The sequence below is a fragment of the Antedon bifida genome, chromosome 4 (assembly GCF_963402885.1).
Source record: "Antedon bifida chromosome 4, ecAntBifi1.1, whole genome shotgun sequence".
Classification (NCBI taxonomy): Eukaryota; Metazoa; Echinodermata; class Crinoidea; order Comatulida; family Antedonidae; genus Antedon; species Antedon bifida.
Window position 1 is genome coordinate 5,575,653 of NC_136229.1, and position 27,424 is coordinate 5,603,076.

General features: G+C 33.6%; 3 protein-coding genes across 6 annotated transcripts; all 3 read left to right on the forward strand.

The window, feature by feature from the left end:
* The first annotated feature begins 2,569 nt into the window (after nucleotides 1-2,569).
* On the forward strand, nucleotides 2,570-11,612 carry LOC144839722 (cubilin-like). Of its 4 annotated transcripts, none has more exons than XM_078695192.1 (16): nucleotides 2,570-2,803; nucleotides 4,181-4,304; nucleotides 4,478-4,693; nucleotides 5,204-5,412; nucleotides 5,914-6,073; nucleotides 6,512-6,562; nucleotides 6,657-6,885; nucleotides 6,985-7,100; nucleotides 7,545-7,913; nucleotides 8,035-8,082; nucleotides 8,249-8,367; nucleotides 8,709-8,937; nucleotides 9,155-9,523; nucleotides 10,249-10,407; nucleotides 10,474-10,508; nucleotides 10,870-11,612. In XM_078695192.1, exons 1-16 carry the CDS (start codon nucleotides 2,723-2,725, stop codon nucleotides 10,891-10,893), a joined length of 2,538 nt encoding a protein of 845 aa, XP_078551318.1. In that variant the 5' UTR covers nucleotides 2,570-2,722; the 3' UTR covers nucleotides 10,894-11,612. The 4 variants fall into 4 exon arrangements, with proteins under 4 accessions (XP_078551318.1, XP_078551316.1, XP_078551317.1 ...); XM_078695190.1 differs by having other exon boundaries at nucleotides 2,571-2,803; nucleotides 10,249-10,431; nucleotides 10,870-11,611; XM_078695191.1 differs by having other exon boundaries at nucleotides 2,571-2,803; nucleotides 10,249-10,365; nucleotides 10,408-10,508; nucleotides 10,870-11,611.
* Nucleotides 11,613-13,427: 1,815 nt separating this feature from the next.
* LOC144841448 (adhesion G-protein coupled receptor G4-like) lies at nucleotides 13,428-21,832 on the forward strand. Its single transcript, XM_078697779.1, has 13 exons — nucleotides 13,428-13,521; nucleotides 15,558-15,856; nucleotides 16,317-16,573; nucleotides 16,825-17,051; nucleotides 17,177-17,421; nucleotides 17,586-17,667; nucleotides 17,958-18,118; nucleotides 18,534-18,634; nucleotides 19,072-19,334; nucleotides 19,645-19,726; nucleotides 20,190-20,314; nucleotides 20,840-20,985; nucleotides 21,542-21,832. Exons 1-13 carry the CDS (start codon nucleotides 13,428-13,430, stop codon nucleotides 21,779-21,781), a joined length of 2,322 nt encoding a protein of 773 aa, XP_078553905.1. The 3' UTR covers nucleotides 21,782-21,832.
* Nucleotides 21,833-23,214: 1,382 nt separating this feature from the next.
* Nucleotides 23,215-27,319, forward strand: LOC144841615 (pyridoxine/pyridoxamine 5'-phosphate oxidase-like). Its single transcript, XM_078698061.1, has 7 exons — nucleotides 23,215-23,253; nucleotides 23,749-24,040; nucleotides 24,884-24,983; nucleotides 25,233-25,286; nucleotides 25,713-25,841; nucleotides 25,933-26,009; nucleotides 26,424-27,319. Exons 2-7 carry the CDS (start codon nucleotides 23,754-23,756, stop codon nucleotides 26,587-26,589), a joined length of 813 nt encoding a protein of 270 aa, XP_078554187.1. The 5' UTR covers nucleotides 23,215-23,253; nucleotides 23,749-23,753; the 3' UTR covers nucleotides 26,590-27,319.
* Nucleotides 27,320-27,424: the final 105 nt, after the last annotated feature.

Below are 27,424 nucleotides of genomic sequence, written 5' to 3' on the forward strand. Positions count from 1 at the left end.
CATTGCCATAAATAATTTTTTTCATGTTTTATAGTGATAAGAGAAGTTCAATTAGGCCTACCTATATATGAGTAGGTAGAAAAAAACCTTAATAAAAAGTAGGCATATTGTACATGTTTCTGAGAGATGTTGCATTGAATCTTTAGTTAAAAGTTCGTTTGTGGCATACTACGTGTAAAGCTGAATTGTAAAGGTGTTCTAACAGAAATTACGTATCTATCATAACAGATCACAACTTCTGTAATCTACCACAATTGTACAGCAGATGGATAAATCATATCTGTTACACGACTTCATTCTGCTTACTATTTTCCGGTATAGTTCATAGCTCTTTAATCGATTGATTTTCCTTTCTTTCGGTTCCGGTCCAGACAGATATTCGTAATATCTAGAAGGAAAATGAAAATGATAACACAGAATTAGCAGTTGACTTTAACCAATCAGAACTGCTAGTTCAATACGCACCAAAATGCTGACTTACAGGAGGAAACAATTGGATTGAATGAGGGCGGACATCAATTTACACCAGCAATCGTGATTTGACCAATAACGTTTGATTGACGTCTTTACATTTCACGATTTATACTGTTAACTAACTTCACATGTTGTCAATCAACTAGGCTAAATATAAATTGTATAACAGTCCATAATCCATGGGGTAGCCTGGAGTAACCTGTTACCTAAATCTTAGTTACTTCCCTAAATACACAATGTCGCTTTACCCTCAATAGGATTTAAATCTAAGCCCATCATATAAAATACAAATAACACTCATACTCAAAAAAAAAATATGAGAATAAGTTTGAAATTACATAATTATATCGAATCATAATGTATAATTACAAACTGCAATTTGAGGATATGCTATAGATAGGAAACAGTAGGCACTCAAGAAAAGATAAGAAGACTTTTGGGGATTCAAATTAATACAATATTCCTAGTAATATCAGGGAAGAGTGCTTCCCTAGTAATAGTTTTATTTCTCGGTGGAAATCTCACAATTAATGTGATACACATATGCCAATTGATTTTGAATTCAAGCCCAGTCAGTTGAAATACCAACGAATTAAAGTATTTGTATATCTGTATATGAACTGTGACCAATAAATGACTTATATTTTTAGAGCATGCATTTGCTTATGTGACCTACACTTAAAAAAATACAACATTTCAGCTGCATGTTATTTGAAAATAAATGAAGTTATTGCTCAGGCTCATTACCAGGTTGTTGCAGGGGGTTCTTTTTCCACGAAATGAAACTAAAAAAAGCTAGGCCAGTTAAGAATATTTATCATCACTTTTGAAGCTGTTCTCAGATTTTAAAAGGGCTTGCTATGCAGTTATGTTTTATTTGTTGCATTAATCAGGCCTATACATGCTGATCAATACGGGTTTTTTTTGGAAAATGTAATCATCTTTTATTCATGGCGTGACATCTTACATTTGAAGCGCTGTAATGTATTACATTATAAACATTATTATCAAAACATACGTATTGTCATACTGTGATGATGATACTACAAACTGAAAGTTCACACGCAGATGTCGACTGAAGAGGGCGTGAGGATGAACAGTAAATGTCATAGGTACTTTTCTTGCAGCTCTAATCGTAAATATAGGCCTAGATTACACCACTTACTAAACAACATCTTTTTTAAAACACCTGTTATACGGTTGATGGTCACTGTCCGAAGTGTAATTCCATTTTAGACTATGATGGAAAAAAACAGAATAATCCAGTAGTTCCTCTTAAGATTAAAATCACTGATTTCTAAAACTACCAACATTAAAGTCTTTAAACACCCTCAATTTTATTTTTACCTAATCAACTCTGTTTCTCCAATTTGTGCTTTACATAATTATTGCTTATTTTTACTTTAAAATCATTCATATCATACCATTCTATGGTGCGCCAAGCTGTAATCTATTCCGAAATAAAGATATCTTAGTTTAAAACGAAGATATCTCTATTAATATTAGTTACCATACTAATCTCACGCAATATATTTACGTTTTTACATATTGTTTGCACGTAGTACGTTTTGGTTAAAATAATATCAGACTTTGACATACAACAGTTATAGGGAATGTAATTGTATTTAATGTTGTTTTACTTTGCTGTTACTTGCTGTTCTTTTTTTTTGTATGTACAGTAGTTACCTTAGGCCTAATTATATTCAATTTTACGACCAGTTTACAATGATTAATGTACAGTACACTAAACACACTTATATTAAATACGTCATATTCGATTAGTATCGAATAGGAAATGCCTTTCACCTCTTCAAACTATAGACCTTCTATATTAATTTTATTCTCTATAAGAGTTACCAGCTTCCAACAAAATTAATAGATTGTGTTATTACTAACCGAATTAAGTTAATCCGATCGACCGACAAATGTTAGTTGCTAATACTTGTAATCTGTAACGATCACACCAAACTTGTCTGTCCAATTGTGTCGCAGACCGACACTTCTGATTGGTCAAAACTTCAAACCCAGGTCCATAGGGACTTGTTAATAATATTCCCAGGGTTCAATCGTCAGAAGTCCATAACCCGAAGATGAAGAAACCATCTGTGAACCGTTTTCGATGAGATCCAAGGTGAACGAATTACTTGTTACTTTGTCAGTCTAGGGGCAAGGAGTGGACGTCTCGTTGCAGCGGTTCCAGCCTTAGTAGGATAGACGTTGAAGTACTACCTTGAGGGGTAATTTCAGTATGAGGGGCTGGTGCGTTCTTTTTGCCATAGGTGCATTGGTTGCTCTGTCTGAGTCCAGGTATCGCAGTGATGCTGAACTTGTAAGTTGATTTCTTTTTATTTATGTGTGATTTTCCATGAATATAGCAATAAAAACAAAACTAAAATAGGATAAATTAAACTAAAGTTGTTGTAATCTTTGTTATACGGTATATATCATCATGTTTCTGATTACATACAATTTCAACCAATTTGCATGACCGTCACAACAAAAGTATCACTGTGACGTCATTGTTACGTCATGATTGTTAGTTTTTATTTGCAACAATTGGCGGTATAAACAAAAGCTAGTGGGACCAACACAGTAACCAGAGTTTTCTTTGCTTTTCGCTGTTAAACTAATTTGGACCATATCAATCGGTGATTATTAATCTTATATCAAAATGAACTAAAATACACTGTACAATATTTAATTGACTGACAAGACAGTTTAAGGTCAACAAAAAGTTAATAACAATAGCCTTGGATATTGCCACGTTGTATTGTATTTTTAGTCAAGTTTGTCCGTCTAAGGAATATTTTTACCATATTTATATTTCAACTATGTCCAGTAAACCTTAACCCCCTTTTTCCACAGTAGTTCAGTTTTACGCGCGAACCGAAAGCCCAGCTTATGCGCATGCATACAGAAGTCATATTTCCATCTTCCAGAACCATTTCTACGAGAGATCACAGTTCCTTGGTATTTTCGCTTCAATGAAATTCGTATAGTTATGTCTAAACTTTATTATGCTTAACGAAAAATTGCGCGTCCAATCAGAAATCAAGAAATTTATCGCGCGTTGCAAATAACGTGATAGAATGTTCGCTCTTTTATTTGTAAATAATAATAAACGTTTGGCGCGACATCTTTTCTCTGCAAAAATCATTGTGTTGTATTGTTATCAGTATTGTACAGATACCATTACAGATAATAATTGTTTCACAATTTAATGGTGTTTTGCAAGATGACGTATACATGCTTTCTTCGAAAGTTTCTTTCCGAAAAATAACCTATAATCCTAGCAAACTGCAGCAAAGGTCCCCTGGTTAATCTATGCGTTTTGACTTGACTTGTTTTTGTCATGCTTAGTAAATAAAACGACATTTGTAATTGGTCAAAGCAAAAGAGCGGATGAATATTGTCTGGTTGTCACCTTCTTTATTGCTTGAATTACTTCCACCCTTTTGAGTGTGGTGGTTAAACAGAAACACATTTGTATATGTCTCTACTTTAAATATAATAGGGCCGTACTTATTAAAACAAAACTAATACATGATTTTATGCAATATTCTGGGACGTCTTGAACTGCATATGTGTATAATACTGTACTGTCTTAAAAATGTTCTGTAGCATTCAAAATATTATCATGTTTCGTTGCCGGGTTCTGTAAGGTTCTAATACCAACTTATACAAACTATTTACATTTTCTTTCTAGAAAAAATTAAATCTAAAAGATCTTATATCCAGACAACGGAGGCAGGCATCTCGATATTCTAAAAAATACAATGAATACATTATTGACTCGGCTAAAATTCTTGTTGACGCAATAGGAACTGATTGTAAGTAAGGTTATATAAGATGAATGAATGAATGAATGAATAAACGAATCAAACAAACTAATGAAAATATGAATAAACAAAAAAAGAAAAAAACAAATGCATGGATTAATTTACCATTTTGTTACCGATGTTGTTACAGGGCTGTTATAAAATAAATAATTGATTATCTATAGTCTGTGAGGGCGATCCATTTAAAGGAGTACAGTGTTTCGAGGAGAACATATGCGTGTCCTGGGAAGAGATCTGTGATGGTTACCAAACGTGTGCACTCGAACAGCTACCGTCATGCCTAAATCAGACACTGAAAAACTATGGTTACGAAGATAAGTCAAAGTGTGCCGGTGAAGAGAAACAAGAATGGTGTGGATTACGTCAATACCAACCTACAAGTACGTTAAAAATAATTTATCATATTAAACATTGTGAATATACAATATGACTTATGTAAATTTATATTACTCGTGTAACAACTGGGCCAGTGTTTGCGTCAGAGAATCAAGTAGAAATGTTTAGCCCAACTCTGACGTAATAATACCGAATATTCCTAGTACATTTGAGAATACTTGTGATCTGAAAAAAAATTGTAAGTAGTCTCAAATGTAAACTTCTTCCTGATGTACAAGTATACATAAGTTCATTTTGTTCGAGTGAATATGAAAGCTAAATCTCTCATCATAGTACACTTCTACTGTTTAATTGTTCATATAATGTTATAGGCCTATATAGCTATGTTGCGTATTTATTCGATTACATTGATCATCGATACACTGTGATTTATCCTACTGATTTATACAATATAACAATAACAATTTGATAACATATGCATGTCTGAATGTAGGATATGAATGTCGGCGCGCCGTATCATAAACTTTGTTTTAATACGATTATTTACCAATTAGGGTGTGGTGAAGATATTGAGTTAAAAGCCCAAGGTAAGGTTACCATCACATCACCAAACTACCCCGCACGATACGAAGACGACATGGACTGTTATTGGAGTGTCAAAGTACCCGAGGGACGTCAGCTTACAGCAATCGTTACCGATTTCAAAACTGAACCAGAAGTGGACTACGTCAGTATGGGCAATGGACTCACAGAAGACTCAACGGTAGTTATTGTATTGTTTGACATAGTCATAGCACGTATGTACTTACGTACTTGTGAACTCGCCTATCGGAAGTTCACACAGTCTCCTACAAAACTGACATTTAACCAGTGATTTCACTAAATTGTTTGAGAAAATATTCAGTCGCATCAAAGTGATTTAACATGTACAACTTTGGCGGATCTAGGTGACAGCTGCCAGCCCCGTTAGCGAGGCGCCCTGTTACGCCCCAACTCTTCCCAAGCCTTAAATTCTAAACATTGCAAATAAAAAAATATAAAATTAGGTTAGCTTCAACACTTCATTTTACAATGTTTAGGCAATCGGGCATTACTATACAAAACTTCTGGATCTGCCACTGCGACTGTTGACAGTTTGCCGCCGTTTATAATGACTCCATAAACATTCAACACAGGGGTTGGTTATTAATTGTTGTTATTGTTTGTTGAATTCTATTATACAGTACTCTTTCATTAAAAAATAGTGTATGTTTCCCTTCTTTAGAAAAAAGATAGATATATCATTTACCGACATACTGGCTTGAAATTACCAACACCTAACAACTTCACGACGTCTGGAAATGAGTTGTTCATCACATTCATTAGCGATGATTGGGATAGAGAAGCCGGCTTTAAAATAGATGTAGCTGACTCTGAAGTGTACAGTAATGAAACCATTTTTATTCTGAAAATTATATTAGTATTATGCTTCTACTGTTAGTTTGATTTTTAAAACAAGGCCATATACATGGCTGCAGTAAAGTGCGCAAATTTGAGTTAGAGTTTACCGACCCATCGACCGACCAACCGACCGACATAGTTAGCTGTAGAGTCACATTTACACGCGACTAAAGACCACTCCAAATAAAATTCCTGAATTTAAATTTCTTTATTTGGTAATCAAGGTTTAAAAACAGGCCTTGATTACAAGAAATGCCAAGAAAAGTTTAAAACTTATTTTCACTAGGGTCCTATATCAAAAGAACTGATATAATGTACAAAAAAAATAAGAGACTAGTTCTTTTTGTGTGTGTGTTGTGGTACTTTATAGACTTTCTCATCAGTTAATTGTTTCTTTTTGTTTTTTCCACTTTCTTTCAAAGATCCGAAAGTTCCAGTTGCTAGTAGTCCGTTTCCTTTTAAGGTTAATAAAGGTAACGTAGAATATTGTAATATTATCAGTCGGTTATATTATAATTGGTTAATTTATAAGCGTTTAACATAGTAAATCTCGCCACATTTTTAAAGATTGCAATGAGAAAATTGAACTAGCTGTGAATGAATCAAGAAAAATCAAATCGCCTAACCACCCCAAGAACTATAACAACAGCCTAGAGTGTGTATGGTCTGTCAAAATCACACCTGGACGCCGTGTAGGTATCACTTTTACGCAAATGGATGTTGAAGAAAGAATGGATAGAATAGAGGTAGGCTCTGGAGCTGAGCCTTCTCTACCAGAAAAGGTTTACACGGGAAGGTAAGATAGTTTATGGTTATGTCAAGAGGTAAAGTGAGCCTATTTTATTTTCCAAAATTGTTGAGCCATTTGTCTAAACAAATTTTTATTTTCGCATAGAGATTTACCGGATTCCTTTGTTTCACGTACAAGCGAGTTGTGGGTACGTTTAGTTACCAATGGTGCTTTAACGAGGACAGGTTTCGAAGCAATTGTTCGTGATCAGCCATACAACGGTATGTATATATTACATTCCAGTTATGAATGTAATATAGGCATTATAGTCATAATACTAGGCATATTCATACTGATTGATTCAGGTATTGTACGTTTACATGTGAAAATTAGTAGGCCTAAACATTGCAATTGTAATTGCATTCCAATACTTACAATTTATCTTAATTTACCTACAATCATACCTTGATAATTACGGTAAAATTGTTGTTGTTAACATTTGAAAAAATTGTTTACGTTATACATTTTACATATTCAAGTCAATAGCAGCTAGTGAGATGTCCAAAATCCGACATCCGTATGCCTACTACTAGGCCTAGAATTGTATTGTAGCCTACAATTGGAACACACGCCTTTGCGTTGACTTGTAGACCTGTAATAAACCAAACTGAGATCGTTAATTTATCTTTACTTACTTGTTATCATTATTGTTTTGTGTCTTTTAGATTGTGGTGGCAATATTGAGCTTCCTTCTGGCGGAAGTGCATCCATTGCAACTCCGTACTACCCCGATCGTTCGTACACGCTAGATTCCTTCTGTCTCTGGAAGGTCAGTGCCCCACCGGGTACCGAATTAAGTTTCTTCTTTAGAGTCTTCCGTACTGAGTATTTGTTTGATAGTATGAGCTTGGGAAGTGGAAAAGAACCTGCTGTCAATGGTGAAAATTATGCTATCACCTTACACACCGGTAGAAAACTACCAAACCCGGCTAACATCACTATTGGAGAAAACAATGCTTGGCTGGTATTTTCTTCAGACTACTCAACGGCAGACAAGGGCTTCTTCGTCGATGTATATGATGCTTCAGTCAAAAGTAGGTATTTCATTTAAAAAAAATGTATTTACAAAACAGTTGCTTCTGTAGGACCTATAATCGACAATACTACCTTACATCTATATAATTGGATCATTTGTAATGTATTAATATTTTTCAGAGGCCAGCACAAAATTTAAGCCAAAGGAAGGCCCAAAGTTAGACACAGGTAAAAAGGAATGATTTTTTCTTTATAACTATACGAAAAACAACAATGAACATTCATGATGATTTATAGGCACCATACAAGTACATCACTTTTGTACGGAATTAAAAAATATAACATGTTGTAGATTAAAATTAAGTCAATCATTATCATTACTTTTTACAAAAAGGTTGCGGTGACATCGTAACAGTAACGGATACTTTATATGAATTAAAATCACCCGGATCGCCTGCTTACAACCCAATGATGGAATGCACGTGGCTTCTATCTTTCCCCATAGCAGCAGAGGTAACTTTATTTGATTAAGTTGTTCATAGGATAACGCAAACTATATTAAGTATTAACTAACGTCCACATTACTAGCTTAGTATCTATGCAAACGTGATCCTTGTAATTCTGCATATACAATACTTGTCTTGTCTTCTTTTTTGCAATGTTACATAATGCACGTGGTATCAGTGTTCCACTTTACACATTACACGAACCAAAATGACAAGATGCATGCCTGCAAGTTGATGGTTTTAGGTAAATTTGGTACCAGAACCATAAGAGTGACTCTTTTCGTACATAAATAATATAGGCCTATTTGTATGTCTCCATCTCATACAATTATGTTTGTTTTCTTATAGCTTTATGTTCGTTTTATGCGGTTTGAAACCGAGTTGTCGAACGACCTATTTGAAATGGGGCGCGGCAACGACCCAGACGACACTGATAGCGTCATTCTGTCGCACAGTGGCAGTGATCGTCCGGACGATTTTCTTTTAAATTCGACAGACTTGTGGGTACGATTCAAGTCAAATTTCCTCGTTGAAATGAAGGGATGGATAGTAGAATTTGATTCATTTCCTGATACGAGTATGTATACATATTTTTTTTTTATATTAAACACGAAGTACATCATACTTTTTAAACGCATACTTTCAAGTCGCTGATGACGTTAGGTAATTGCACACGTAGAAAATCATACTATACTGTGACAAAGATATGATTTTACTGCCACATTAGCTAGAATGTTAACTACTATTGTAACACACTGCTACTTAATGTTTTCATTTTTTCACACTTTCTACAGCCTGCGGAGGACAATTTTACGTACCGGAGGGAGGACGCACTGCCATCGCAGCTCCAGGTTATCCATTGGGTTATCCGCCTAACACCAAATGCACTTACATCATCAATGCTCCACCAGGCAAGCGCATACGTGCAACTGTTCAGACGTTTCAAACAGAAGGAGCACGTGATACATTAACAGTTGGAGACGGATGCAGCAAAAACGATAATAAAACGATACATATTGATGGTCATTTCGGTTTTACCTTACCTGACCCAGTGTCGTTCCTTTCTAATGAAGGAGCCCTGTGGATGGAGTTTGATACCGATGTTTACGGCAGTGATTACCAAGGGTTTGCTATTTCCTTTGAAGATACAGACCTTACATTTAGTTAGTAAATTACTATTTTACACTACAGTACTATTGATTGGTTCTCACTGGAGATGCAACAAGGACGTTCCAACGCCGTACTGAGTGGTCGATGTAAGCGTGGTTCCCACTAGGGACGTATTGATGCAAAGTGCTGTACTGCGTAATCACAAGTGGGAACCGATGACGCAATAGTGCTGCAAATATCGCAGGTTTGATTTCACGCAGGCGGGGGCAGACACAATGATTGGAAGGGCATTTTCTTACGTTGCGTAGATTGCGTTACGTTGCGTCGCTAGTGAGAACCAAGCTTTACTTGCGTTATTACGTCCTTGCGTTGCGTCCAAGTGAGAACCAAGCTTAGAGATGTATTTTCCCCAAAAAACATGAAAATGAAGATTTAATTAAATAATACTTTGAATAAGTTATTTTGTAGTTTTAATAAAGTTAATCACTTCAGTAGAAAAAAACGGGAAAAACTATATTTTCACCTATAAAATGACAAAACAAATGATTAAATTTAACCAAAAACCTATTGGCTGCTGGCATGACTATTTTTGCTTTAAATTACAGTTTATTCAGATAAATACATTTCTTTTCGATCCAATTTTTAGTCAAAATGGATAACTATTATGTGACATTAAAATGGCATATTCAACGAAAAATGTATACATCTTTAATAAACAGATACAGAATTTACTTCTATAGAACATGAACACCTGTATTTACCAATGTTTTATTGATAGACGGACCCGAAGACGCTGGTGGTAACCCAATATACCAATGTGATTCAGATACAAAGCCACCGCTAAGTAAACCAGGAAAACCAAAACCGGAAGGTAATCCAGAACCAGGACCAGAAGGTAAACCAGAACCAGAAGGTAAACCAGAACCAGGACCCGAAGGTAAACCAGAACCAGGACCGGAAGGTAACCCAGAACCAGGACCGGAAGGTAAACCAGAACCAGAAGGTAAACCAGAACCAGAAGAAGGAAGTGGATTTGTGGTAAGGTTCCAATGTTTGCAGTTCTATTAATGGCACACCTATACAAACACCATATTATAAGAGTCACATCATGTTTTACTACCTTTCACATAGTTATGTCCATTTAGGCGTGCCACATTTCTTTATTTTTACACTTTTGAATGTAGCATATAATTCAAACTTTAATACAAACAATTCTTAAAATAAACTAATTATAACTTCCTTATTGCTTAAACATTAACTTTACTATAACTTGCCGTGTGTTTTGTGAAAATGGATGAAATGAATTAACTCAGTTTAATATTACTCTGTCATTAGTATAGACAAGTTCCGATTAGTTGTGTAAAAACAGATAATAATTATAATTATGATTTTCTTTTAGCCTGGTAATCGTGAGATGTACTAGACGGCCGAACAAACTAATAATTAACCAGTTTTAATCGAATTACTATGGTCATCAGAAAGAAGTAGGCCTAGACATGATCAAAGTTTAAAACAATAATAATCTGCTAATAACAGACAACAACTGTATTGATATACATTCTATTGGCATACACTATACAAAACATCTCCTTCGTAAAACGCCGAATTTCATAAACAAATAAAAAATAGAAAATTATTACTAGGACGCCACCAACGGTATTTTCGTTATTTTATGCAAAATGGGCCAATGGTTATGATAAAGATCTTTTTTTAACGTTGATAATAGTAAATATATAATGTTTATGATTTAATTCGTTTATTTTCATTATGTTTTACAGCTTCATATTTGTTTTTTAAACAAATTTCTAGATGATACTCGTGCTAATATTCGAACTTAGAAGTTAGATCAAATAGTTTTAGAATAGTATAACATTTGTAAACTGCGCCTTATTAAAACCATTTAAATAAATAGTTGCTTTTAAATCTTGCTTTTTTTTAGAATAATAAAAACGTTATTATTGCTAATACGTTTTAATATATTTTTATTGAAAAGGTAGATTTTATAATGTAGATATTTTTCAATAATAGATAAAAATAAATAACAATTTAATTACTAATATTGCTTTAATAGATGGTTTAGCTGCTTAAATGTATACTAATAAATACTTATTCCACGATTTGTAAAATATGAAAATAAAATTGAGTTAAATTCAAAACATATGGTTTAGTTGTGCTATACGGCTATAATGATTGGTTTACAAAACTTTGGAACCTAAAGGATTTCATACTGGTCGATTTGTAACACAAACACATTGTACAAAACGCGTTACATCAATACTGAACGCATTCGTTCAATGACATTACTGAAGTAAACAATAGTAGGTAAATACGATTTATCTTAATATTTTAAAACCTTAATTGATGGTTTATCACGTGGTAGTTAACTGACCAATCACTCAGTTACTATGAAAATCCTGAATGGTATCTTAATGCACACACTGATTACCGCAATCTCAGGTTATCAAAGCTGGCGTAAAGGTCGAAAAGACAATCTTACTTGAAATATTTATGTTGGAATTATATAAATCGGAACAAAAAAAGTGTGCCATTCAATTTTGACGAAAAACAGGGTAAGTACAACATCTTATTTATACCATTGTTGTTGCATTGGATCTAATGTTGATATCAGGTTAGGCAGTACAGTATGTTATATGTAGCTATTTTAATTAATGTAGCATGGCCTATCCCTTCTATAATGAGACAACTAGAAACACATTTTGTAATATCTAACTGTTGATCTTTAATTAAAATCACTCAATAGAATAATGAAAACATTTTCAGTTTCGAATTTAAATGATCCTGATAGATTTATAAATCGACAATCACACGGGAGGAACTACAGTCGCTCCTATTCCAATTGATTTCCAATTTTATCTTTCATGATTTATTTCGATACCTTACAGAAAGAACAAACACATGTGTAGGCTGGTATAGTACCATGAGCAATCATGCCAACGGGTTACCAACCCGATTGAAGGAATGCAATATATGCGTTTATACCATTTAATCATTGATCTTTCAACACCGCCATGCTTACTTACCTGCTCATAATCCTAGTTAATAAAGACCTGTTATTCATTCATTTATTCAATAGTATGTAGGCCACTGGCCCAAGTACAATAATAGAAAATAGTACATATTATAAAATTTAAGAAGTAGTAACAGCAAAATCATTAGTTCTCTTTTTATATGCGAAAAAGGCAAATCTTACCAGGTTATTGATTATTTTTTTCTTTTTCTTTTTCATTAGTAAAATAAACTTTTTATTTGTTGGTTGATTAAAATAATAAGGTTTTAAAAAGGAGTGTCTAATTTCGTTGTAGTATGTAGTTATGATGAAGACTGTTCACAGTTATACTGCTCCTCGGACAGGAACATTTATTGGATACATTTTATTGGATGCCCTTGTGTGTTTTGGAACAAACTTCCATCAATTATCACTAAGACTGATCCTTTTAAATCAATGCATCGATCTTAAAATGAACTAAGAGATTTTGAGATGTTTTAGTATTAGTCTAAGTTTGATATTCACCAGGCGCATCTTACTCATAACACTAATTACACATTATTTGTCTTAACCATTGTCATGTAATGTTCTACTTTGTTGTCGTATTCGTATGCTATAATAATGTATGTTTATGTTAACTTTGCTATCAAGAAATACCATCTAAAATGTTTGTATTTATTATGAACCAATAGCAAATGTCTTTGTTCTTCAGGTGGCAACTAAACGAATTTGTCAGATGGCATAACTGTTATTGAAATTAAGGTTGTTGATGAAAAATGGCCAAAACGAACAGTTTATCAACTATTTTAAAACTATTTATTATTATAATTGTCATAAAACAAACTGTAGCAGATAAAATATCAGATAAATATAATCAAGGTAATTTTGTCCACAAATCTGACTTGCTGAGAAACTTCTCTTCACGATTCGTTCCTGAGTTCCTTTCAACAATGGCGCCCTTGCCAACAATTGCCAGTCCCGAGGAACTCAAAGAATTAAGTAAGGACAATGCGGACGCTCCCCCAACAGAAAAATGCAGAACAGGTAAGAATATGTTATATATCATGTTATGTTTGCACGCTATTAATCTATCTATGTTTAACTTGTTTTTCGTTCTTAACCTAATATATGTGGTACGACCCATCGGAATTATCTGTATATCTGACCTAATAACTTGAATAGATACATCAGATGTCACTCTGATATGATTCGGATCAGCCTTAATCCGTTCTATACGATTCACTCTATAGTTTGCGTGTGAACACGGACTTGTTCATGTCCACGAAGACTCTTAATTGACGCGCGCGAGTGTGGGAAAAAGCTGTAGAATTATATCAAATGAATGTGAACGCACACATCAATGCGTGTCAACAGTGAAATGTCTCATTGTGTTTGATTTATTTTATATAAGTTGATTTTTCATATAGTATAGTTTTAAACGCACAAAAAGCCCATTAATTTATCAAAACCAGCTATAATAAAAGTTACCTGAATATTTTTCTGAATAATAATGATGTATCTTAACATAGGTAGAACCTCTACAATGAACTTTAGTACACCATGTGCATTAAGTCCAAGTACTCGAAGGCAGTGTTTTATTAACGTTAGTGATATCAAACATATTTTGACACTCTTGGTTGGACTTCCAAGAACTATAAAAGAAACATCAACCAACGAATAATGATTCCGTGATATTCTTTGCTTTTATTGCTTGTTGGATGTGAAGCTATTAGTGCTTCAGTTGCAAGCAATCGCAATTGTGTTTACTTAACACTTTACAGTCGTTAAACAAACTCTTGAAATAAAAGCTTCACAGGAAGAGGCTATTGAAACATGTTTGGTAAACACTCAGCACTCCAGTTGAAGTCAATGTGCCTTTGCGAGGATCTTCCCCAAAACGGAGTACATAACTGTTAAGCAATCCTTTGAAAATTGCTAGCATGTAATTTTGAGTGAAATTTAAAAAATAAGTATCGCGTCGGACACGTGAAGCAATTGCGTAATGTGCACGGGAGTGGAAAACTGATATACAGTAGGCCTACATCGTTTGGCCGAACTGTTACGCATATAAAATATTTAGACATAATATTTGGGCCCGTTCATGTTTAGTTATTTACCCGGGGAAGTTAAATAGTTCCGTGGACCAATCATTGATAACTTTTGTACATCTGTCATTGTCAAATTCACAACTTTGTTTTTTCTTTTTCAACATCCCTGTATTTCAATATTTTAAGAGGTCCACCGGTGTAAAGCATGGTTGAATCAAAACTTGAGCTTCTAATATGGAGCTTTCCATTGAAAATCTGTTTGATATGAAATTATAATGAATTTGTATACCGTTGTTGGTATTTGTCCATTTTTATGTCCCCCTGTTACGAAGTTATAATACCGTGTATGAGTATCCGGTGCTAGTCGTTGGCTTGTCATTATTTCGTATCATTAAGAACATCTGTGAACGAAGAATTACACGATAACTTGATACTGTGCCTACAACAATTTGATTATTTAGTATGTTTAGTAACTAGTACACCAAACATTACCCTTAGATGAATATAAGATTACTGCTATTTTTATAATTTTAAACGCGCAAGGTTAAGTAATTAATTTAAAATGCCTATTTAGGTATGGCTAGGCCTATGTTTTCTTCTTTCTTTAAAAATAATAAATTGTTCAATCCAAACATGTTATACTATACATGAACTAAATGTGTATTATCAGTGAATAGATGTGTCTTGAAAAAGAAAATTAAACCTTTATTCTTTTATAATATTAACAAGAATATTTTGAGGCGCTCTTTACCAATATAATAAAGAAGGTAGGTTTTAAAAACATATTTAAACTGTTTATACGTAAACAATGAGCTAGTGCATTCCGCATGGAAAGTGCAGCTGCAGAAAATGCACTGTGAGAGGTAGTTTAACCCAGGACTGTGGATATCTTTCCAACAAACTTAACAAAAGCCACATATACCTGCTTGAAGATAGAAAAGGTTAAAAAATAGTCATCCCTCCTTTAATTTGAAAAACATATGTAACAAAGCATTAGGCATCAATAACTTCTGTGGTATACCTATGTTTCAGATATCTGCTGGAGTGACCCAACCGATGATTTGAAGGGTGATTTTATGTGGAATACAACTACTGCGGGAAGTTATGCTTACCTTCCCTGTCCCAATGGTGTATGGCCGTTCTACCACCCCAGCTCCATGGCATACAGGCCGTGCATTCCTCCACCGCAAGGTTTTTTAATTAGACGGATGCCGTTTTCTCTTAACTCTACATGGGGAGCAGCAGTCACTGACATGTGTAGATGGCAGTCGAACATCACACTGGTACTTGAAGAGTTACAGGACAGTCTCGAATCATCTCTACAGACAATGGTAAATGTAATGTAGAAGGGTAATAATATATACTTAAGTAAAGTGAGTCAATGGATAAATAAATGAAAGAATTTGCATCGGCGGTAAGATAGAAGAACAATCTACTAGCCAAAGGCGTAAAAACATATCAATTTGAAAATGTTTGTTTTTCTCTTTTGTGGCGTAAACACCATTTTTTTCAAATTAATATCATCACATCATAAAATCATATTATTTATCACATTTTTAAATCTGATAAATTCACTTTGTATTCCGTATTACCTCCTTTTTTCATTTAATTTTCTTTTATTTTTTCTATAATACACTTACAAAAGAAGTTTAAAAAGTCTAAATAACCTTTTTGTTTCCAAAACATCGTTATAACATTATTTAATTTCCTTATACATGATCATTATCATCAATCTCATTTTAAAATATGTTGCACAGAAAGAAAACAAATGTATTAAATGGTATTTTACAGAACCGACGAGAAGTAGGCAACACAACAGAAGTAATTGTGTATTTAAAGATCGTCGAATCTTTAATCAGAAACGAAACTTTGCTGACTGAAGAAGATGTGAAAGTTACGGCAGCGATCGTCGAACTTGTACAAAGCTACGGGATGGCCGAAGTGTTTGAGCTGATGCCTTCTGTCGGTGATTTACTGGTTCTCATCGCAAGTAATATCTTAGATATTCCACTGGACATTCTTCATAAATCGCAGGACGCGACATTAAGGTAAAATGATTATTTCATTGAGCAATAATTATAATTATTTATCTATACAGAAAATACGATGGAAAATCATTGCCTAATTATCAATTTAATAGACAAATTGAATAGATTACAAAAACTTACAGAAAACACTACGGATCACACTAGAAGTTAATGTTAAAACAGTATTGCTTTAGTATAGTAGGCGTACTAATGATTTCGTATACTGTTCGTGCTTTAAATTTATAATACATTGTATTAATATTATTTAACAGTATAGCGAATAGCTTGGAGAAGTATACAGAGGCGGTGATTTTTCCTCAGAATTCAGAGAAAATTGAACATTATTCTGCTAACCTCATGATCGAATTGAATCAACCGAAAGGCAGTGGATGGTTTAACTTGCCACGTCAATTTAGCTTTTCTTCAAGTGCTTATGGAGATGGCGACAGTGAAGGAACCACTGTTCTTACTATCGAAGTAACAGATTGGGAGCCTAAATGTAAGTAGGGGTAGGCCTTCTAAAGTGATGAAACGTTTAGGCCTAACTATAGGCCTACACAATTTGTAATTTTTGATTATTGGGAATTTCAGGCCCATTTAGTTAACCACATTGCAATTTTACAGCGTTCAAGTTTTACGGTGATACTGACCGAATGGATACTAAGAGTAGTAGTGGCTCAACAGTTGTTAGGTCAGCAGTTATTGTGTACTACACAACAAAGTTTTTCATTCCCGTTACTGGTGACGTAACTCCTGTAAGCGACAATGTCATGGTTTATGTACATGCGTTCGCAGACGATAAAGCGGTTGATTCTCTGACTGAACCAATATATGTGACGTTCCATCACCTTGTTGAAAATCATGATTTGGTAAGAAGTTAACAAACTGCTGTACTATTTCAATTTATAATTATGCCTATAAAAAGCGTTTCTCCAAAAATCTACAATCGATAGGCCTAATCTATTTGCAACATTTTACTAAGGTACTTTTATTATTTTATGTTAAATTTTTTTTTAATGGCTGTATCTTGTAGTATGATAGACCAAGTTTTCAATGCGCTGCTGGAGACATTACACCAATAAATGTGACCATTCCCGACCTGGAATTCACGCCAGGTAGGTATCATAATAATATAATTGTAATTGTTCAATTGTTTTAAGAATTGTATTTATATAACACTTATAAGCATAACTACATCGATCTCTACCTATTAGTGATTTGACAAAACTAGATGGTGAACTATATCTATCTTTTTGTGAATACTTGATCAGTTTTCAAAGAAATAGCCTCTTTATTCTTAGTACTACCTTATGAAACCACCCTACAATCAACAAAACTATCACATATACTAATTGGCATACGTACGTTATCTAATTATTATTGCAATCTTCATTTATGTTGTTAGTTTCACTATCATGGTCTGAAGCCGAATGTCATTTGAATTATACTAATGCCACGTTCACACGATGTTTGTGCCACGATCTTGATTTGATAAGTCTCATTGAAGAGTTAATCCCGCCAACAAAGAAACCCACCGAAGCACCATCGGGCTCATTCGATTGGCTGGTAAATATTGTTTGTATTTATTCGATGTTTAGAATATTTGTAAATGGTTGTGTATGAACCACGCATGGTTATGTGTAGGGCCTACGTAAACCTTTTTTAAATCGTTACACAATTTGTATATAGATTTGTATTGGTTTCAGACCGACCAGTATTTACAACAATACTAACTAATAATCCATTACAATTATCGAGATCAAATTCAAGATTAATAAACAAAATAGGCATACTTTAAAATAAATATTTTAAAAACCGACATTTAGGCCTACTTCAGATGTTACCTCCAGAATTTCCCTCGAGCATTCCATTAGTACCACGTGTCTTGTAGATGGAGAGTTGTATGCCGACTGCTACTACTGCGAAATGTAGTACACAAATTATAGTATCTCCAGATAGTTTACTATTTTTGTTCTTACAGGGATTTCCTTACACCAAAGGCATTGCTATTGTCAGTTATATTGGCTATATATTATCTACAATTAGCTTAATTTTGACAATAATGACGTATGCTATATATCGGTAAGTACAGAGGCCTACCAATGCTTATTTAAAAATAATAATATCCGGTAAGATCCTCTCCTTTGCCACAAACTTATTCATGGGACACCTTTGAAATTAACTAACGAATGGCAATATATTATGTTTGTATCCCTATTCAGAAGACACCGTATAGAGGGGACACATGGGGGACCAATAAAGGTCTAATAATGTTGAAATCCCTTTGTAAACAGATTGTAATACAGGTGATTTCCATATATTTCTGCAAAATACCACTGTGTGATGCTATTTAAAGTGCTAAAAATAATTCTTTTTAACTCATATTTTAGTATTATTCAAACAAATAAATTATCTATTCACAAACGTCAATCTAGTTACGTAGCCGATTGGAATTTGTTCTCATTTTGATGATGATGTGACGTCAATTTAATATTTTACCATAATCCATTTATCATTAGCAACTTGCGACGAGGTCGCCCGACTTTGATCCTTGTCAATCTGAGCATTTCAGTATTGCTACTTCTGTTGGTACTCGTAATCAGTTCAACCATGACTAGTGGAATACGTGGTTGCCGGGTGGCAAACTTTCTTCGTTCCTACTTCATACTTGTATCCATGATGTGGAATGGAGTAGAAGCTGTGAACCTGTACCTGGCCCTGGTGAAAGTGTTTACACAATACACTTCGCATTTTGTACTCAGAAGCGGTATCATAGCATGGGGCAAGTTTTTCTGTTTTTTTCTTTATTTATTCAGGCAAAAGTTACATTTTAAATATAATACAAATCAACAAATTAAACAAACACGACACAAGAAGAAAATATAAAATCATATAGTCACTAGCTGCCAGGAATTTAGGGTGAAAACAATAATAAAATGTTTAATAATAATATCCGCTTGTTATTTGTTGTAAAACGCCAAATAACAAAGTTGTTTCAATATATTTAGCAGTAACGATCGCCATGATGGTGACATTTAATTGTTTATTGTTTATTTATTTTTATTTTTTATTTATTATATTTGTTATTACAGGGCTGCCATTATTTATAGTCTCTACTCCATTTCTCCTTTCTATGGACTGTTATGATGGAACATACTTGAACTGTGCATTCACGTAAGTTGGATGATAGCTCTGTCAAACTATCAAACAAGTTTGACCAAAAAAGGTGTGATGTGCCCACAAATATGGTAGTGTTATGACATCATCATGTCCATGGGCACAACCATTCTTTCTCACATTACTTATTTAACCTTTTTATCAATAATAATAAATCCACACTACATAATTGTAGATGCAGATCAGTATTTAGTTTTCTAACCACAGTGAAATGCTTATGCTATTTGTTTCAAATTTCCTAGTATATGGACCAATAAACTAATCGGCAAACTGCAGAAAACAAGTTTGCAGTCTACGCTAGCATACTTGCCATTAGTAAACTCGGGAAAAAATATTTTGCAGATAAATATGCTAAAGTTGTTAGTTTAGACTACTGTTATACTTCTCTCTTTCCATAACTGTAAAATGAAGTACTATATACTTATATATGCCACTAACCATGCTGTTATTAAATTTGTAGATGCACCTTACGTAGAAAAACTTTCTACTGGGTGTTTGTTTTTCCCATGGCATTGATAGTTATTTTCAACGCAACGGTTTTTGGACTCGTTCTTAAAGTGATTAAAGACAAAGCACAGCATGACAGTATGTATCAAGTAGTTAAGTTGCCATTATTTAGACAAAAATTAACCAGCAACATCTCCGTCTAATGTCAATTAAAGTGGAAACACTCAAGACCATGATTATCGGTAACTTTGTGCGCTCAACAATTGTATTGCAAACTTTCAAACGCAGTTTTTCTCGTAATCTACTTGAGTCATTTTCAAATTTATAAATTGAATACTTTGATAGTTTCTCATTATTTAAAACATGTTTGCCAGTTTTGCCAGATCGAGTCACCATTTACTTAAACTCTAAATTCTGAATGGAAGTTCCAAGTGAATGGGTCTGAGATTCTTAAGTGAAAGTTTTTTGCGTGTTTACGTAACGATCATAATTTCTCACACAATGCAACGCCATATGTGCAAAAATATTTATCTTTTATACTAATATTAAGACAAAACTCCGTCTGGAACCCAGAATATGATTTACGGTGCGTGTGCGCGCGTCAGGCGTCCTGGTGACGATTTAGTTATGTTACTATTTTTATCTTCGAATATTGTATTTCAGACAATAGAGACTATCGTTTGAGTCAGCTGAGAGGTGCAGTTGCCTTATTTGTTCTTCTTGGTCTCACGTGGGTGTTTGGTGCGGCTGCTATCATCAACTACAATTCAGTCAACACTCCGCTGCAAGTAACTCAAATCGTATGCCAGGTAGGACAATTGTAATTATTTTTTTAAATTTTATATATATTTTGTTTATATTTCATACGCATCTAACAGCGAGCACAAACTCGCCAATTACAGGATGGATAAACTATTTTGTATTTTTATAATTTATCGTGCTTATAAACTAAGTCTCATTTGAGGCTTAACATGTGGAGTTGAAAGAGTCGTGAGTTACCACCCTGGCACTAGGTCAGGATTGAACCCCGGCACTAGCTCAGGATTGAACCCCGGACCACCACCAAACTACAGCTCCACTACATGCGGTATACGCGTAATTTATTGTTTTAGTAACCATTGAACAGCTAAATTAAATTCTCACAATCGACAAACTAATGTCTTTGAATTAACGCCGTTTGGCGGCAGGCGCCACGAAGGGACCGCTAAGGAAGATGGAAGTTGTAGTACTGTATGTGTAACATCTACTCACTGCGCTTTTTTACATTAGAAACGTGTTTAAGCGCTAAAGTCAACCATTATTTCTATTTAACCTAAGCCTCTAAGGTGTTGCAAGTTACTACTATTTTGTATTTTATTATTGTAGGCATTGTTTGTTATTGGACTAACCTTCCAAGGGTTTTTTATCTTCGTGTTCCACTGCGCTCGATACAAAGATGTGCGTGAGCAATGGAAGATATCTCTATCATGTTTGAATGTAAAGAATCACTTGAGGAAGCGGCGCCACAATCGTCAAAAACGAAAATCATCCGACAGTCAGGCATCCACGTCAGACCTCGTTTCTTCGGCAACAATGCAGTTTACAATGATGGATACGAGTCTTTGATTTTGTAGTTTAATTTTGTATTAAATGTTATATGTTTTTGCTTAAGCTTGGTTCCCACTAGGACGTAACGCAATGACGTAAACGCAACGCAAGCGTGTTGACCAATGATAAGCGACAGTTCGAATATAATTCATCGCTTGTGATTGGTCAACTGCCTTACGTTGCGTTACGTCTTTGTGCTGCGTCTCTAGTGGGAACCAAGCATGAGACAATTATCTTCCGAAATTGTCATCAACTTCGTTAAATGTGTAGTTATGGTATAACGGTTATAAATAACCACTTCTTATGAATATTTATTGTAAATAGAACTTATTCATTTTCTTTTGTATTTTAACTTGTCGTTCCGGAAGTAAATTAATATTTAGCCAATCTATCAAAATTACTTAAGTGAGTTTATAATAGTATAGCGGACCAGTTTTTCAGACTTTTTTTGGATTATTGGATTTATTATCTAGAGTGTCGATGCACGGTGTACGGGCCTCTAAAAGTCGTTGTCACGTTTTAAGCTCAATCGAAATAATAGTTGCTGTCGACAGATAACTTGTAAATGACCACCACAAGACTAATGAATCGATTACAGTAAATGTTAGACGTTCAAAGATTTTAAACACTCGTCATGTTTTCCAAAATAATGTGTTGCATTATATTCAGTCATAGGCTTGGTATGCTGTGACTAGTATAATTGCATTGAGACATGACTGTGAATAATATGATTTGTCAGTAACTATTCGTAAAGTGATTGATTTCGCTGTTGGAGTCCTCAGGTCTAGCATAATTTGTGTACTGTATGTATGTTTTATTGTTCGTATTGTTCATGTAAAATTCCGAATAAATTGAATTGAATTGAATGCAGGTTAAAGAGTAAAGGTTAAGTTTCTAAATAGCTTTTATATATTATTTATACTTATATATTTTGACGGGTTACACATCACAAATTCAATCATCTCACGACATTGTATATAGGCATTTTAATGTTGGTCAAATAACTATTTCTAAGAGTGTTGTTGAAAGGATTTTTACAAAACCTACCTCTGAAAACATTAACAGTCGAGGTTATTAAATAGTCTATTCAAAACAGTGTTGTTAAATGTTCCTAAAGGAAATCTGTAACGTTTATTTTTAGTGTAAGTTGAACAAAATGTTATATGAAATTCAGACAGTTTCTATACTCTATTTTGCAGGCATTTATCAATTGATAAATAAACAATGTGATTGATAAATTATTCATAATTAGAAAAATAAAGTAAAATAAATTATTATTAATTTGTATCCACCCTTTCCTGATTGGATACATCTCCTGCAATAATCGACTCTCACTGATTGGACAGCACATCTCCTCCAATCATCGACTGTCCCTGATTGGACACATCTCTCCGCCAATCGACTCGCCGCCGAAGAATCATTCATTCATCCATGACAATTGACCTTTGGCCGCCGGTATTAAAAACATTTTTTTGGTTACGTAACAACTGGTAAGCTTTAAAAAAAATAGTAGAATTCCTATTGATTGGGATTCGTAATCTTTTTAGTAATTTCATATATTCTTTTCTAAACAAATTAGGCATTTGATAAATACTAAGCGACTCGATCCTGCATGCTTAGCTAGAAGAAACATCATGATGAAGTTTGATAGGCTTCGTGAAGTTGTGGCCAGGTCCATCCGCCCAGCCGGGCCAGCAGGGTCCTACTAGCCTACTTACTAGCTTAGCTCTAGACTAGAGAGGCTAGCTACAGCAGCTAACTAAGCTTGCTTGCTACTACTGTACAGTGAGCTTAGCCTTCTTGGGCTAGCTAGTGTAGGCCTAGTTAGTAGCATTCTACATACATGAACTGAAAACTTAAAAAAAAAAGCTTGATTGATGATCATAAAATTAAATAAGTTAAAATTTAGAATCTGAATTGTTAGGTAGGTTTTTTTTTATTCAGTGGCAAGCCTTTACAGACAAATTGTATGTGTTTTTTTAAAGATTTGATGTTTCTATCCAGAGGTTTTATTTTGAAACATCTTATCAGTCCGGTGCCAAAGTGTCTTGTAAATAGCACATCTTACTTTCGGAGTATGTCGGGCATAATCAACGACATAAACAATGTAGAAGTGGCTAATATGAGGACGGCATATAAGAACGAACATGAAGCATTTTTGGAATGTCACCTTTCTAGCAAAGATCCCATTCAACAATTCGACGCTTGGTTTAAGGAAGCGTGCAATAATGACAAGATTGAAGAACCAAATAAAATGACAATTGCCACAGCTACAAAGTAAGGAATTAATATAAGATGAGCTTCATATTTTGATCAGGTGTAACATGGTGAATCGAGAGAGGGAAATGTTCATCATGTTGTCCCCTCGGAATTTTGATCAATTAATTAAAAACAGTTTAGAAAATTTAAATCTAAATTGATCTTAAATAGGCCAAATAAAAACAGAATATTGTCTGATTTGCTATTTTTTCCCCTACGTCTATTCAATTTAAAATGTATTGAATGTTGAATTGAATGATTGCTGTTGTCAAGAGTGTGGACTTTTACCCTATCATTCTCATGTTGGTACATCACACTGGCTAATAATTAAGTAACTCAAATTCAAATGCTGGATGTAAAACCAACACTTATTTTTGGCCAAAGTTAATATTAATGTAATTTATTAATATTTATATTTTATAATTTCTGAATTTATTACTGATGATGGAACAATTAATAAATTGTGGACATCTGTTTATTTAGATTCAGGGACATTTATGGCTCATATAAATACTAAATTTAAAGATGTATTGTCCCCCTAAAAAATGTTTTGTTGTTGAATATGCCATTTTAATGTCTCATAATAGTTATCCACTTTTACCTGAAAAAACTGAAATTTAAAGCAAAAATGGACAAATTGGCTGCCATTGAATTTAACCATTTATAATTATTTATTATTATTTTATAAGTTTTTTTTTCTACGGAAGTGATTAACTTAAAACTACAAAATAACATATTCAAAGTATTATTTTATTATTATTTTATTTTAATTATTTTATTAATCTTCACTTTTCATGTTTTTGGAGGACAATACATCTTTAATATTTATATTTTAATTAATAACATATTTTACTGTTTTAGAGAAGGTAAGCCATCAGCCCGAATGGTACTTTTGAAAGGATACTGCAGGGAAGGTTTCAAGTTCTATACAAACTTTAACAGTCGCAAAGGAAAAGAACTTGTAAGTGAAACATTGTGGTTTAATTTTAGGCTTTTTTGGAGGCTTCTTGATCTATACAAAATAAACTCTTCATTCAAATTTATGAAAACTAAAGTAGTTTGGTGTTTTGTGTGCATATTTTTGTTCATTCATTTTGCATTCACAGGCAGAGGATACAAGATGCAAAAATAATGCAAATTTAAAGACAAAGAATACTGATATAATATATGATAAACAATATTTATCAAATTAAAATGTTTCTCTTTTCAGAAAGAGAATCCATATGCTTCTTTAGTGTTCTATTGGGAGCCTTTAAACAAGCAGGTATGATGTTTTAGACTTACTGTGCTACATTTAACACATACTAAAGCACAGTTCTAAACAAGTTTGTGCACTGAAGACGGTAGATTGAAAATAAAACAACTTAATACTTTATTGTGTTTTGAGCATGTATACCATTTCCCACCAGTTTTTCTGAAATCATCATCATTTCTTGAGGTTGTTAGTCTATAGATTTTTGCAAAACAACACAGATTTTTTTTGCTTTATAAAATAAATGAAATTAAAAATATTTCCGAAAGGAAATCTTAGTTGAACATGTATGTTTAGTGTAGATTGAACAAAAATGTGTGGTATGAAAGTCGGACGCTTTTTTTTTTTTTTTTTTTTTGCATCTAACGTTCATCACAGTCACATTGTTGTGTACGGTATTGTTATGTTCCATAATGGGTTTCTGTATTTTAATTCCAGGTTCGAATTGATGGAAAAGTGAGCAGGTTATCTGAGGAGGAGTCGTGTAAATACTTCCATTCAAGACCAAGATGTAGTCAAATAGGTGCAACTGTTAGCAATCAAAGCCAACCTATCAGCAGTAGAGATGTAAGCATTGTCCAATTAATATAACGTAATAGTTGGTGCATTTATAAACAATAACACAGCTGGTAATTAAAAATTGATTTTTTTTTTTTAGGTACTAATTAAAAAACAAGAAGAATTAGAATTGAAATACCAAGATGAAAGTAAACTTATACCAAAGCCTGATTTCTGGTAACTATTTTAAAATTCCAGTGAGGTTTCTTTTACTGCCTGCCTACTAAATGTTAGAATTCCACCTTCACAATATTATAATTCAGTTCATTTAAGCTTATACAATTATAGATTATTAACTTTGGGTATTGTAAACGATGCCTCTGCCTTAACAACCCGGCCATTTGAATCTCAGAACCCTACGTTCCATGTTATTATTTTTTCATTTTTTTATGTTTGTCTGTGTTCCCTTCTGTAAGTGGTGAACCCTGAGTTCACTGTTGGCTGGAAAAATAAATAAATAATTTTCTTATTTAGAAAAAATTATTCCTAAAGATTTTTTGCCCTACTCTGTTGAAATGTTTATATTCTGTAGGGCCTACATTTAAGAACACATTCACAGTATAAAATTATCAAAAACATTGTTTTGTACAGGGGAGGATATATAGTGATTCCAGATCAAATTGAATTTTGGCAAGGCCAAAGTAATCGTCTCCATGATAGGATCATCTTTAGGAAGCTCAGAGAAAATGAAACTGTAGATCAAGTACTATTACATAATGGAGAAGATAATTGGGTTTATGAACGACAAGAACCCTAGGCCTAGAAGATGTATGGTTAATTATACATTTAAGGAGCAAAGCTGGCCTATAAATGCCAGATTTTTAACGAAAGCCCATAAAGTGGATGTGATTGGCGTTAGTCTGGGCAACGCTATCTAACGTTCTTCCTAGTCAGTAATTGCAAGTTAGGCTTCAGATAATTCAAAAGGTAGGTGGGAGTGTTACAAGCGTTCAGGTTTTTATGCATTTAATTATAACTCAACGCTAACTATTATGTAGTTTTCTTTTGAATTTTTATTTTTGTATTGTAAAACAATGTTACGGTATAGGCCATTTGTGGCACTGTGGGTCTTTTTTGGACAATGAATATACCTGATATACTATTAGTTATAAATGATGAATAGTGTACTATATAATTCAGTATTTCCATGGCAATAGTTATATTAATGACTCTAAGTCTAAAGTACACTGCTCCGTGTAAAGTCCTTTAAGAGGATCTGAACAACTGACACTGTAATTACCAGGCTCATTTTGACACTCAACTCAATGTAACTTATTCTATAAAATGATAATGTATTTAAATTTGTTGCTTCTATCTATTATTATTATATACTACAGTATTTACAGTACCTTATTCTAGACATTGTGCTCGTTTAAGGGCAAAATTAAAACAGTGGACAAATTTTGAAGATTTTCATATGCTGTGCATATGTAAATTATACAGTGCGGCTTATAAAATGAATAGTTAAATACATTTTATGATATATAATATTTAAATAAAAGTGTTGAATACTACTAGACAACATGATTTTGTTTTATGTTTTAATCTTTTCTCGCACGTAGTACTACAACAATACATACTAACAACGATAG